This window comes from Mytilus galloprovincialis, chromosome 1 (assembly GCF_965363235.1).
Source record: "Mytilus galloprovincialis chromosome 1, xbMytGall1.hap1.1, whole genome shotgun sequence".
Taxonomy (NCBI): Eukaryota; Metazoa; Mollusca; class Bivalvia; order Mytilida; family Mytilidae; genus Mytilus; species Mytilus galloprovincialis.
In genome coordinates this window covers 66,036,441-66,052,533 of record NC_134838.1, presented here as the reverse complement: position 1 = coordinate 66,052,533, position 16,093 = coordinate 66,036,441, and the positions used below count along the sequence as shown (strand labels likewise).

The following is a 16,093-nucleotide window of genomic DNA, read 5'->3' as shown; positions in this document are numbered from 1 at the left end:
TTTCAAGTATTTCAACATTTTATTGAAGTGAATATTCAACATGTACAACTAATTCTCAATTAGACATCATCTTATAATATTGAGAAGTTTTATTTACATCATAGGATGATGAAGTTTTTTCATTCACTAGCACTTCTAGATGATAACAATGAAGGAACAAAGTTCTGTGAATCTATGGAATTAGTATTGTTTAAATATCTTTAATGACATCTTCTAATTCTTCTTTGGAAAACATGTGAAAGAATTTCTCTGGTGTTACCTTGGCCATCTGAAAATAGAAATAACATTTTTTTAACTGGGTTTATATATACAAACAAATAATTGTAGACTGAATTAAAGTCATAATAAAGGAGTGACCGGTGAAAAATAATGTTATTCTAATTCTTGAACCAATGCATACAAACACCATAAACTTAGTCTTCAGTGCATGATTTTATCATTTTGTTTTACTAAATTACGTTTAATCGTCAATTTTTTTTCAATCGGTCACTGTTGTTGTGAAAATATGGCAGGTAATTAAAGTTTGTGTCTTGAAGCCTAAGTTTAACGATTGTCACCTGTTTGTCAACAATAAACAAAAAAGGTATGGATATTGAGCACGTGTTCAACATGTACAATCAGATAATAGTTTATTTTAAGGACATCCATGCGTATTGCAATCACCGGACTTTTACGAGATGGGTCACACTGAGATCACTTTGCATACGGAAAATATGTCGGGGAAGCAATTAAAATAAAGTAAACGTCTTCTAAATATGAATATATTAAAGAATTTTCTTCAGAAAACAGTTAATGTACATAAGTTTTAAAATGAAAACTATCCATTGAGTTATATAAAAACATATGCATTATTTTTTTTAATTTGAGGTTTCTTATGACTTTAAGATAGAAATACCATTCTGCATTTAAAATTTCCATTGGGTAAAACACCGAATAATTTGTTTCATATTTATGCCCATTTTAAAGAATAATGTCTTATCATTTTGCAACCTGGATACAATATACATCTATAACAAACAAAAAATGCAAACAACATGTTTAAATTTCTAAAACTAGTTGAATAATAAGCTGGCTGCCTAAATATTTAAGTAAACAGTAAATACTATATGTAACAAGGAAACAATGAACCTGACAAACCAAACACAACTGACCTATAAATCTTAGCAACGGAGAACTTGAACTAACTTTAATGTTTATCACTTGACAATGAAAAGAGGTCAAGGTTAAATGAATCACTTACAGACAAACATACATCTTGAATGTTCCACCAATCAAAATGACCATTTTCTCTAGTTTGGTAGATATCAACCTTACAGTACACAACAACCCTTTGTGCAACACCAAGGACATTAGTAAGATTTCGCTCTTCACAAAAGTATAAATTATATTTTTATAAGCTTAATTGTTTTTATATAGATTAGACTGTTTGTTTTCCTGTATGAATGGTTTTACACTAGTAATTTTGGGGCCCTTTATAACTTGCTGTTCGGTGTGAACCACAGCTCTGTGTTGAAGGCCCTACCTTTACCTATAATGGTTCTGTTTTATAAATTGTTACTTGGATGGAAAGTTGTCTCATTCGCACTCATACCACATCTTCCTATATCTATAAAGAGGGCAAACCTTAGACTTTTCAAACCTTGCCTTTTACAAATATCTAATGTATATAATCTATGGATGTCAATGTTGAAGTATGATTCAAACATTGGATTGATTGATGGTTATTTGCTTAATGTCCAGTGGCACTTATCTCAAACATTTGCCCTTATAATATAAGTCTTACCTCTACATTTGTGGAATTCAATTTTTCTTCCATGACTTGTTTTAGAATTGTAAGAGCTGATTTACATGCTTCTTTTAAAGTCATAGACTGAAAAAGAAAATGATAAAGAAAATGTAAAAATTTCTAGAAACCATTTGATAGATTACACTTAGTTTTTCTAATAAGTGCAGATTTTCACCTTACAAACAACTGCATTTCACCTATTGCAAATGAAAAATATTTAAATTGACAAAAAATACAATGTTTTACTCTCATTTACATATATACGGTTGTTTGTATTCACATAACTGAATAAATAACACTTGTCTATTTTCTTATTTCTATTACTTATTTTACCATGTTTACTCTATATCAGAAAGAAATCATAAGTGTATAATAAAAATCAATGTTACAGACAAATCAAATCTGCTAAAAAAATGGGATGGAATCATTACCAAATTTGGTCTTTTAAAGAGCTAAGGTGCAATTGAATGTGTGTTAAATAAAACATTATGGTAATGAGTTTGTACTTGTCTTTTGATTTTTTTTTATACTAACCTTATATATGATTCTGGGGTTTTTTACTCATCTTACAATTTTTGGTTTTTACTAACCTAACCACAAATATATCATACTTGGTTGTTAGTAACCTTAATATGATACTTACCTTATGATAGACATCCTGAAGAGCTTGTTGTGCTCCCTCTGACCCAGATCCTATTGCTTTAGCATCATATTGTATAAAAGTCCCAGAGGGATCCATGTGATACCTGAAACAATACATAGTTATGATGAACAAAATTTATAAGCATCCTAATGGTCAGTCATTACCTTACTGGCTTACTATGACATTTATCTGATATTGTTTCAAATGGAGTTTAATACACAGAAAAAAAACCTAGTTGCATATAGAGCAGGTGTATTTTGCCCCTAAATATTTATAAAAAACACATAATTATCTAAAATTGAACCAGATGCTATGCAGGGCGCAGCTTTATACGACCGCAGAGATTGAACCCTGAACGGTTGGGGCAAGTATGGACACAACATTCAAGCTGGATTCAGCTCTAAATTTGGATTGTGATTAAATAGTTGACACAGCATAGGTTTCTGACACAGAATGAATGTGGTCAAATGAACTTAAAATACTTTTTTTGCCTTTGAGCAATTCACTATGCTGTTGAATATTAATCCTCTCAAAAAAATGTTTGAAGAAATTTTCTTTTTATTTATGAAATCTGAAATGAGAAAAATTTAACCCCCCCCTCCATTTTTTTTTTCACATCCCCCTTTCCCTTTTTCCAAAACTGATCTCAATTCAAATTTCAAACGGAGTTTGCAACAATAACTACTCATTTAAATACATCATAAAATATTAAAATGTAAAATAAAGTGCTTGTTATCATGAATGGTAAAGATTGTTTTAATTCATCAGTTGGTAGTAAAAGTGAATATACATTGTATATTGTATAAAACAATGATTTAAGTTGATTCAACTACTATTCTGGACAAAGAAAGATAACTCCAATTGAAAATTTCTTGCTATTGCACAATATTGTGCAATTAAATATTTCTTGCTATTGCGCAATACTGTGCAATTAAATATTTCTTGCTATTGCGCAATACTGTGCAATTGAAAATATTTGCTATTGCACATTACTGTGCAATTGAAGATTTCTTGCTATTGCGCAATACTGTGCAATTGAAAATGTCTTGCTATTGCACAATACTATGCAATTGAAGATTTCTTGCTATTGCTGAATACTGTGCAATTGAAAATTTCTTGCTATTGCACAATACTTAATATAATAATTTTGGATCCTGACTTGAACCAACTTGAAAACTGGGGCCAATAATCAAAAATCTAAGTACTTGTTTAGATTCAGCATATCAAAAAAGCCCAAGGATTCAGTTTTTGTTAAAATCAAACTTAGTTTAATTTTGGACCCTTTGGACTTTAATGTAGACCAATTTGAAAACGGGACCAAAAATTAAGAATCTACATACACAGTTAGATTTGGCATATCAAAGAACCCCAATTATTCAATTTTTGATGAAATCAAACAAAGTTTAATTTTGGACCCCGATTTGGACCAACTTGAAAACTGGGCCAATAATAAAAAATCTAAGTACATTTTTAGATTCAGCATATCAAAGAACCCCAAGGATTCAATTTTTGTTAAAATCAAACTAAGTTTAATTTTGGACCCTTTGGACCTTAATGTAGACCAATTTGAAAACGGGACTAAAAATTAAGAATCTACATACACAGTTAGATTTGGCATATCAAAGAACCCCAATTATTCAATTTTTGATGAAATCAAACAAAGTTTAATTTTGGACCCCGATTTGGACCAACTTGAAAACTGGGCCAATAATAAAAAATCTAAGTACATTTTTAGATTCAGCATATCAAAGAACCCCAAGGATTCAATTTTTGTTAAAATCAAACTAAGTTGAATTTTGGACCCTTTGGACCTTAATGTAGACCAATTTTAAACGGGATCAAAAATTAAAATCTACATAAACAATTAGATTCGGCATATCAAAGAACCCCAATTATTCAATTTTTGATGAAATCAAACAAAGTTTAATTTTGGACCCCGATTTGGACCAACTTGAAAACTGGGCCAATAATCAAAAATCTATGTACATTTTTAGATTCAGCATATCAAAAAACCCCAAAGATTCAATTTTTGCTATTGCTAAGTTTAATTTTGGACCCTTTGGACCTTAATGTAGACTAATTTGAAGACGGGACCAAAAATCAAGAATCTACATACACAGTTAGATTCGGCATATCAAAGAACCCCAATTATTCAATTTTTGATGAAATCAAACAAAGTTCAATTTTGGACCCTTTGGGCCCCTTATTCCTAAACTGTTGGGACCAAAACTCCCATAATCAAACCCAACCTTCCTTTTATGGTAATAAACCTTGTGTTCAAATTTCATAGATTTCTATTAACTTATACTAAAGTTATGGTGCGAAAACCAAGAATAATGCTTCTTTGGGCCCCTTTTTGGCCCCTAATTCCTAAACTGTTGGGACCTCAAATCCCAAAATCAATCCCAACCTTCCTTTTGTGGTCATAAACCTTGTGTCAAAATTTCATAGATTTCTATTTACTTAAACTAAAGTTATAGTGCGAAAACCAAGAAAATGCTTATTTGGGCCCTTTTTGGCCCCTAATTCCTAAAATGTTGGGACCAAAACTCCCAAAATCAATCCCAACCTTCCTTTTGTGGTCATAAACCTTGTGTCAAAATTTCATAGATTTCTATTCACTTTTACAAAAGTTAGAGTGCGAAAACTAAAAGTATTCGGACGATGACAACGACGCAGACGACGACGCCAAGGTGATACCAATATACGACCAAAAAATTTTCAATTTTTGCGGTCGTATAAAAACTAATGTCAACACGTAAGAATTATTTTTTTCTGTTTGAATTATATCAAATTTGTCATTGCCTGGCCATCTATAGCTTGCTATGCTGTGTGGGTTTTGTTCATTGTTGAAGGGGTGCTAACTTCCACGTCATTTGGTCTCTTGTGGCAAGTTGTCTCATTGGCAATCATAACACATCTTAGTTTTCTTATAATATCTTACTATTCTAGAATAATTTGGGTCTGTAATACTTTGTCAAATGGAGTCTTTAACATGTTTAACTTACAGTTGAGGTCCCTTTCTATCTATCCCTGCAAACAATAATGCAACACCAAAAGGACGGCTCTGGAAGAAAAGTATATTATTGTACATTTTATGAATAATAGATATAAAATCTGTATACCATTATTATATAAAATTGCAAAAATGTTATAAATCAGGTTAAGCTATCATATAAAATATATTGTCATCTGGTGTACACATGTACAATTGAGTTAAATTTCTAATAAAAAGTAATGATGCACAATTTTCTAACCTGGGGATCAATTGACACATGTATTGGGTCGTTAAGGATTATGTACCCATGTGATGATTTGATGCTAAACATAATCATTATGTATATTAATAATTTACATATGGAAATTTTATGGAAAATCTACAGTCTTTCCCCTTGTACTCCCATATATGGCAATTCAGTGACTGATTGATAAAGGATTATTGCATGCAGTGCTAGCATTGGTTTCCTTAAAACAAGTTTATTTATTGAGTTATTGATTAAAACAAATATAAATATGGAACAAATCAAGTACACCTTTTAGGGTGCGATCAACTTAGTGACCCAGCACCAGTGTTTTGGGAATTTAAAGGTTGTTTAGAACATTTTGTAAACAATAAATGCTAGCACATCATAGAAAAGCAAGTGAATAATCTATGTTTAAAATGTTATAATAAAAATATCTGTATTAGGCCAATTAAAATTAATTGATATCCCTGCCCGCCCCTCTGAAATTGTCCCGCCTTGATTTGTTTTATTTTGTAAAAATTTTCGATTTCCGGATTTTGTTCATTTCCGTTACCGGTAACAGTCGATAATTTAGTTTCATTCATAACTTCCCGTTTCAAATTTAGTTTTTTCGTATTTCCTCGAGTAATCTAACCAAAATGATTAAGTCGACATATTCTGCTGCTCTATGAAGACAACATCATCTACCGAGAATAGAAGTTGATTACGAGATGGGCATGAAATATTAGGGTTACGCTTAAAACGCTGTGCCTCAGAACGCAAATCGCGGGATGTCACAAATTTTTGTGATTAGAAAACCGTGGATTTTTTTATTTATGCAGAGACTTTTGTCAGGAAATTTGGACTGTGAATGATATCTAAAGCACAAGAATTGTGGAACACAGGTACAAAAGCATGACTGGATTAAAGGTTTTGACACAAGCACAAACTTGATAGATTGATGACCGTATTTTGATATTTTTAGTTAAAAAAAGTCGACAAACATACACATTTTATTAAAGCAAGCCCATTTATTGCCCATGACTGTCGTTTTTTGTTGACAAACATCGAACACCCTCTGTCCCAATACCTTCAATAAAGCCATTAAACAATGACTTCTTTTTTGTTAAGTTTTTACATTGTAATTATATTTGCATCTTACATAAGCACCAATCCTATGATTTTCAATACTGTGTTTTCATTTTATTCTGTACTGGCATACCAATTAATTTTCTTCATTTAAAGGGGACAACAAACCATCGCTTAGAAAGCAAAATAAATTTGGTGAAGGTAGTCCAACTGAAGAGAGCATTTCTCCACTATTTCGCTGTACTATAAATAGGTTTCTAAAGCGGCAATTGCATACATGTAGAACAGTGGTTGCCAATCAGGGATATTTTTCTAAGATAAATTAAAAAATTATGTACGATTCCTTATACATGACATAAGCTTATTATTCTACTTGCAAATATGAAGAACTGGTCATAAGAAGGTTTCATATGAAATAAAATTTAAAAAATAAAATCCTCCCACCTGCCCCATTTTTTTCAAAAATCTGGATGAAAATCTACTTATTAATTTTGGTTGGCTTTAAAGGCTGTGGATTTTCTATAAATATGTTGGTTTATTTGCCAAAAAGTCACCTTTTTCTGTAAAGTGCAATGAAACATTAAATACTAATGCTTTGCACAAAGTTTCTACTTGGTATATGTACAAAATGGCCTATCTCTATTATTCATTATATTTGTAGTTTTGATACTATTGCTTCTTGAAAAGTTTGTACTTAACTGGCTACAGAAGGGGTCATAAACCTTAAAAGTAGTCTTTAAAAATGGATGTAAACAGTGATTTCCTATAGAAGATGATCACACACTGTTGGTTAAGGATTTTCAATGAATATAATAAATCTCAATATATCAAATAGAACATTTTAACGCATGGTATAAATTAAAAAGCTTAATAAAAAACAGCTTCTGATTTGTCAAAAAATCTTAAAAGTTGTGTACAGGGAGATAACCCTGATAATAAAATTGTTATATCTGTACTCTATTTTTGTCTATTTTGTTACCATTCTTGAAATCAGGTATTGTGTCAAACCATTATTTAATAAAGCTGTCTTTCAAAATCTGGTCACATGAATTTTTTGTTCTAGAATGTAACTTGGAAACAAACTTATGATTTAAAAAAGATAAAAATTATGAGTTATGAATATGCACAACATATACATAATATAAACAGCATTTAAGCAAATTAGTTTTACTGTTTTATAGTTTCTCTCTAGTTGTCGAGCCTGCAACTTTTGTTGCAGAAAGCTCGACATAGGGATAGTGATCCGGCGGCGGCGGCGGCGTTAGCTCACTTCTTAAAAGCTTTATATTTTAGAAGGTGGAAGACCTGGATGCTTCATACTTTGTATATACATGTAGATGCTTCATGTTACGAAGTTTCCGTCAGTCACATGTCCAATGTCCTTGACCTCATTTTCATGGTTCAGTGACCACTTGAAAAAAAAGTTCAAATTTTTTGTAATGTTGAATTCTCTCTTATTATAAGTAATAGGATAACTATATTTGATATGTGCGTACCTTGCAAGGTCCTCGTGTCTGTCAGACAGTTTTCACTTGACCTCGACCTCATTTCATGGATCAGTGAACAAGGTTAAGTTTTGGTGGTCAAGTCCATATCTCAGATATTATAAGCAATAGGGCTAGTATATTCGGTGTATGGAAGGACTGTAAGGTGTACATGTCCAACTGGCAGGTGTCATCTGACCTTGACCTCATTTTCATGGTTCAGTGGTTATAGTTAAATTTTTGTGTTTTGGTCTGTTTTTCTCATACCATATGCAATAGGTCTACTATATTTGTTGTATGGAATGATTGTTAAGTGTACATGTCTAGCGGGCAGATGTCATGTGACCTTGACCTCATTTTCATGGTTCAGTGGTCAAAGTTAAGTTTTTGAGTTTTGGTCTTTTTATCTAATGCTATATGCCATAGGTCAACTATATTTGGTGTATGGAAATATTTTATGATCTTTATGTCAGTTGAGCAGGTTTTATTTAACCGTGACCTCATTTTCACGGTTCATTGCACAGTGTTAAGTTTTTGTGTTTTGGTCTATTTTTCTTTAACTATAAGTAATGTGTCAACTATATATGTTGTATAGAAGCATTGTTAGCTGTACCTGTCTGCCTGGCATGGTTCATCTGACCTGGACCTCTTTTTCAAGGTTCATTGGTCTTTGTTTAGTTATCTTGGTTAATGTTAAGTTTATGTGACAGTTGTAATAAAGCTTAGCTTTATACTTAGGACTATCAACATAATATCAATGATTAGTATAGAAGGCGAGACATTTCAGCGTGTGCACTCTTGTTTTCAAGATAATTGCCAAACTTGAAATGAATATTCCGTTTTGCTATCTATAATCTTGTATTAAAAAGAAATATATGCAAAATTTATAATATGAATTCTGAAATTAAGACAAAATGTGAAAGTTGTAACTTTTCCGAAAATGTCTAGGAGTATTCTATGACCAATAAACTTTTTTTCTCTCATTTCTTGGACCACAAAGGGGTTGAGCACTATACACAAATGAGCACTATACATACCAAAAGACGGTACTGCAAATTTAGGAAATGTAGCATACAATATAATGACATGCAAACTAAAATATCCAAGTTTTTATTTTTGCTAAAAACTTTTCACACTAGATTTTTGTTTCTGAATTCACGGTTATACTTCTTTCAGCTTAAATTGATGTTTATTTGTTAATGTTTACCATAGCTCCTGGATCTGCATCATCATCACCAAACTGCAAGGCCACATTACTGACAGACTGTGTAACACTCTCTACTGACATCTTCTCATTATAGGTAAACCAATGATTCTGTAAAATAAAACAAAAAAGTTAAGAAATAAAACAAGACTACTTGTCATCAGGACACCATGCACCACTGGCAATATTGCATTTCCAGGTTAAGGTGGTACCTAACACTTTAACTAAAATTAATTTGGCTCGTTTAATTTTCTTAAAATTTTGACAAAGTATTTACTTTGACCCTTTAATTTGACATAAATATAAAAATTTCAAAAATTTTGAACCAACCCTTTTATCGGAAAAATTCCACTGGTAATATAGTAGTTTGACAAACACTTATTTTGATCATTGAGAAACTTAATATTCCCTTTTGAACACTACGTCATTAAAACGTTCAGCTGATTTTACAGAGTTATCTTCCTGTAGTGTTAGGTACCACCTTAAGTGAACTGCGAAATCTGTGTTCTTGGCATGTTTTTAAATGTTAACATCATATTGAACATGTGTACCGGTACTAAGTCTCAAATATAGACTACACTTACAAGGTAAATTACCTTAGACCAAAATATTAACCATGAAGTGCCTGGATGAACTATTGGAAGCAAAGAGACAGTAAAACATGTTAGGTAGGGCATAAAATAAGATATTCCTTATCTGAACAAATTCAGATCTTGCTAACACCACACTGATAAGTATTCTGATCAAAAAGAAAACAAATGAAGTCAAAGCCATCATGTACTGAATAATGTGTAAATATTTTATGGAAATTTATTTCCTAGGTTCAGAGGAGCTGTCGACAGAGACATTATAAACGGTTATATCATTCTTACCTGTGCTTCTACACGTGCTCTGTCTATTAATGTTCTAGAATCTGCAATAAGACCACTCATGGCACATCCTGAAAACATGATATATTTACATACATATATTACAAAATGTTGTTATCTAAGATAAAACATGACAGTTTAGTAGTATTACATGTGGATTTTATCAAAATAAATTCTAATATGACAACCTATATATATACACGATATAATCAAAGTATAATATCTTCTTTTAGTTAAATACTAAAGGAATATTTCTATTAAATAATGTTTTGGACAACTGATTGGTTATACGTATACTGATAAAAACTAAGTTTGTAAATCAAATACCTATATGCTCATCTATTTCAAATACTTTTTCGATACTAGCTGCTTCAATGAGAGGGGAGGTAACTCTTTTCTCAACTGCCAACACTACACCTTCACTGGTTTGTATTCCAATAGCTGTGGAGCCAAGCTGAAAAAACAATTCAAAAGAAATATTTATTCACTAAGCTTTAAAACAATTGTTCATTTTTATTAAGTAAAATTAAGTAAAATAAATATTTCTATGCTTTTTGTTTATTTTTGGAATAATTTTTGTTGAATTTTTTTTTATTCTGTTTTCTCCATATTGTTGCATATTTGCCCACTCAAACTCTTCAATTTAACTTGGTAAACTAACTTTCATTACTTTAGCTTTGAAGACTACAAGTTGCCATTGTGGTGGTTATGATCATGATGATAGGGCCTAGATTAATATATTGTTTGTTTCCCCAATCCCGACCCTGCCTAGTCAGGTGTGGGTAGGTAGGTAGGGAAATAATTTTATTTTTCCAAAAAGCTTGCACATTATCGGACGATCCAGCAAGCCTGAAAATCAGAAATGAATAAAATAATATTTGACTTAGTTTTGACAATAAATAAAATTTTATGAGTAGCACCATTTTTGCAGGGTCGGTCAGGATTGGGGAAACAAACAATATTTTATTTTAGGCCTAGAACAAAAATATTATTGAAGTTCAACATTGTTCAATGTGTAATGTTCTTTCTTTCAGAATAAATATGTGTAATGAAATACTAACGAAACATCAGTACACAAGTACAAATTTACATAAGGCCAAAAAAAAAAAAATGTTTGTTTAAGGTGACATACTTAAATAAAATAGGGTAGGTAGGTCAGTATTTCCATTTTATTCTATTTTTTCACTTTTTTTGTGACATAATTTTGAGTCATGCCGTTTCGTCCTGTCGTGGTCCGAGTTGTTACCCCGATTTTGTTTTTTGTCCATGGATTTATGAGTTTGAATATCGGTATACTACTGTTGCCTTTATTGATCATGGGCCAAGTTTACCCGTATTTTTAATGATTGGATTATTTCCCTGTGTTATTGGTTGGAAAAAAATGGCGGCAAAGTGTTTATTTCATCACACGAGTCGCAAATTTCCTTCAAACAGCTATTGTATTCACGATTGTGAACATTGGGGTGTATCAGACAATTAATTTATATATTTGTATTATTGGCAACACTAACTTCACTTTTGACACGACTTCAGTTTATTTTTCACTTTATGATGGAAATAAAAAGACTTAGGGTCGGTGCTGAAAAATTGGCATGGTCAGGTAACCATAAACAGACATATATTTTTTTGGCCTAAAATAAAACATAAGAGACTTTACCAGAGAGGAAAAGTGTTTGATTCTAATCTTAAAACACATAATTTTGTCAGATTAAATCATTAACCTTGGCCTCTTTAGATGGCTTTAAATAAGGGATATATGTATATGTGTCAGACCAAAAAAAATCAAGCTACATTTGTACATATTCCCTGTAATCTAGTTCAATCCAGCTCATTTTGAAAATCATTTTTAAGATGTAGTTGTGATTGGTTGTTGTTTGCATAACATTCAGTGTAATATAATTCATTTTATACCCTGTTTTTATAATTAACATACAAGCATGACAAATATATATAACAATCATCACAACAAATAAAGTTTTCCTGTTTGTCTAACACCTGTAAAATGCATATTGATTCACCACTTTTCAAATTCCTTTCTTTCTTTCAGGAGTGGATATATTATTTTTACAAAAAAATATACTTACTTTAATTGCTTCAATGGCATATTCTACTTGGAATAATCTGCCTTCTGGTGAAAATGTGTTCACACCTCTGTCATACTCAGATCTTGTCAGAAACATCTTTTGTTATCTCTGAAATTACAAACAATGAATTATTTTACACAAATAAAAACTTCCAATTTCAGTCAGTAATGTAAGTAAATTGTCTTGGATGTATTTTGAAAATTCAGATTTAGTTAATCATTGTAACAATATAATAATAGTTTCACTTCTGAGTTAAGTAGCTATTCATATTCTGATAATACATGTACTATCAGTGTTATGGTTACAATGGAGTAACTTGACTTCTGTATAGATATTGTTTTATTTGAAAAGGAAAGTGCAAACAGGCAACACATGTTTCCTTCTATGGTTAAGTATGCAAATATGCATTGTAAATTGTAATAAGAATGTGTAAAAACAATGCAGGCAATTGTGTATTAAACATGACAATGGTCGATGTAGTTGTATTATTTCTACTCTAGGGTGTTTTTTGGCACTATAAGATGAGGATTCATCAATTTCATGTACATTACAGAGATTTCAGTGAGTCATGTAGTTGTATTATTTCTACTCTAGGGTGTTTTTTTGGCACTATAAGATGAGGATTCATCAATTTCATGTACATTACAGAGATTTCAGTGAGTCAATCATTTTGACGATGAAACAAATAATGACAACGACTTTCTTTTATTTTTATTATCATAGTGTTCATGGTGTTGTAGATAAAATAAGCAATACACTTCTCAGGATCTTGAAAAGGAGCTTTGCAGCATTTCTGTCTATTGTGAATCTGATGAATCTGGGTCCGTTCGCCCTATAACCTGTTCGCCCTGATACCAGCTGTTCGCCACGGGTTCATTCGCCCTGATTTTTATTTTTTTCTAATTGTTGTCTAGTCGCATAATTTTAAGTATTTGAACAAAATGTTTTAAAGTTTGTTGAAAAATTGACAGAATATTTATATTGCCGCAATCAATTTATCATTTTCCCTTTGATTTACAGAGGAGAATACTGGAATACAAGGTATTTATCTTTATTGATATTTGTTAACAAAATAATTGTATTCAGTCAATCATAAATGTATGCAGTATAACTGAGACTACTCTCAGAGTATAATAACAAATGAATTTGTAAATACGTTTCATGATTTACAGTTCGTACATCATTGTTTTTATTGCAAAACAAAACGTTTGTTTTTATTATTAATATTAATCCATCAAAAGACAAGTATCACAATAATCAGTGATCCGAAATTATTTTGTCATTGAACAATAATAATTAATAATCCTATTATCCTAAACAAGCCACAAACTTTTAAATATTTCCATGTTTCCATAAATTTCAAGATTAATATACCATAGAAATATCTGAATAAGTTTATTCAACTTCAATACCATAAATATTCATATTTTTTTAGTAGGGAGAACGGACTCTACGGGCGAACGAACTCAGGGCAAACGGACCTAGGGCATACATGTTATTGGGGCGAACGGACCCGACACTGAATCTGATGATGCCTTTGTCTTTGATGGAGTGTCAGTGCAACTTAAAAAAATCTATGTATAAACCATATATATATGGAGTGTCAGTGCGACTTAAAAAAATCTATGTACAGTATAAACCATATATATACTGTAAACAGGGAAATTTTCGCGGTAGTTTTATTTTTGCTATTTTCACGGTAAGAATAGAAACGCGAAAATAAAACAACCGCGAAAATATCAAGGAAACTCTTTTTATTACATTTACTTTTACAAGTTGTGACTTGGATGGAGAGTTAGCTCTTTGACACTCATACCTCATCTTTATATATCTACGTATATGGAATAGAATATATATATATATAGGACTACTGTATTACACTGATTCTATAGACGACACACATATAACTGAAATCATACCTGTATCTCTTAATGAAAATTAATGTTAGGAAATTATAAATTTGATGCAAACAGTTCACCATAAACACGAAAGCAATCATAACGGATATTGTTATGTAAACAATACTCATTGCAATTATGTTAATGATACATGTCAATCAGTAATGAAAGTATCACCTCGTTGAATCTACTACATAGATTAATCAAATCAAAAGATCGATTAATTAGCGTTAATCCTGAGAGTATTTGTTTATGATTCAATCTTAATTAGGTCTACTTTTCTGTATTGTGTATGTGTTTTTACAAGCAAACATGACAAACTTGTAATCTACTTTAACATAAATGAACCAAAAACAAAAGATTTCGGATTGATTTTATCACTTGATTTAAGATATATGTAAAGTTGATCTCTTTCCAAATCATTTATGAAAATATTTATATGGGCCACTTGGAAATCGCGAATTCAAAACGACGCGAATTTGGATTGTGTTAGTAAATCGCGAAATAAAGACGGCGCGAAAATTTCCCGGTTTACAGTATGAAGCTCCAAACAGAAGGGATGGTAACTGCCTCCTAATATATGACTCTGACTTGGCAAGGTACTAGGTGGGTGGCTATAATCTTGTAAATACTATATTTTGAGTAAGATGATGGATCATGATATTGCAGTTTTGCAAAACTTGAAAGTTTTCATTTATTTATTGATATATTGAAAAGATACGAAATATCATCAACGTATAATTTCAATAAACATTTATAAAGAAAAAAGATTTTTCGTGTTGCTTCTCTGAGTCTCTTTTGTTTAGTGTTAAAAGATGTGTTTAAAATTGTGAAAAATTAACTCACCGGCAGTTTGCAACTAAGGATTGACTAACTAACGAAATCGGACGACGTACCAAACCTGAATTTCTCCGGATTTGTTAAAAAATTAAAACGGCCACGTGTTTTTCGTCAATAAGCGGCGGAAATGTTTTTGCTGACGATTTTAATTTAAAAAGAATAAACGTGATGTCATTTCAATGCCAGATTTGGACATTTAATCCATTAAAACTCTAAAATACAAATACAAATGCAAATATATTTTTTTTTATCATTGCACAAACTCAATAAAGATCATTAACAATAAATTGTTAAGGTCATATGAAACGAGTGATTGGTGAACAATAATGTTTAACCAATTATTGAACCAATGCATGCATATATCATAAACCGAGTATTCTGTGCACAATTTTATCATTTTTAACGTAAACATATCATATAATCGTCATTTTTTTTCTCTCTGTCTGTTATGATGTGAAAATATGACAGCTCATTAATTATCGTGTTTTGAAGCTGAAGTTTACCGATTGTCACCTTATGGTAAAGAATTAACAAAGAAGCATGGATATTGAGAACGTGTATAACATGTACCATCAGATAATATTTATTTCAGTGACTGAGATCCATGCGTATTGCTATCACCGGATTTTTACGAGTAGGGTTACGCTACTTAAGGTCAATTGCATACGGACAATAATGTCGGCGAATTGCTTCCTGGAAGCAAGCAATTGAAAAGGGCAAACTTCTTCTAAATGAGGGCAAATAAAAAAAAAAAATCTTCAGTAAAAAGTATATGTAGATAAGTTTTATAATGAAAACTATCTATTTTGTTATAAAAAAAAATGTGCATTATATATATATTTTTTTTTTCATTCAGCAGTGAGGTTTCATTTGACTAAAATTTAATTTTGGATGTAACGCGTCTTAATTCTGGTTGGCTGACGTTATTTTGTTATCAGCCCATAGACATAATTTAGTCAAGTGACCGTTTTT

The 16,093-nt window shown here is 31.2% G+C and overlaps 1 protein-coding gene across 1 annotated transcript; it reads right to left on the bottom strand.

Moving 5' to 3' along the window:
* LOC143081961 (proteasome subunit alpha type-5-like) lies at window positions 1-15,228 on the bottom strand. The gene is made up of 9 exons (XM_076257586.1): window positions 15,128-15,228; window positions 12,384-12,491; window positions 10,627-10,753; window positions 10,303-10,370; window positions 9,434-9,541; window positions 5,438-5,496; window positions 2,430-2,532; window positions 1,784-1,870; window positions 1-268 (listed from the first exon to the last, which is right to left on the bottom strand). The coding sequence occupies exons 2-9, from the start codon at window positions 12,477-12,479 to the stop codon at window positions 191-193; spliced, it is 726 nt and encodes a 241-aa protein (XP_076113701.1). The 5' UTR covers window positions 12,480-12,491; window positions 15,128-15,228; the 3' UTR covers window positions 1-190.
* Window positions 15,229-16,093: the final 865 nt, after the last annotated feature.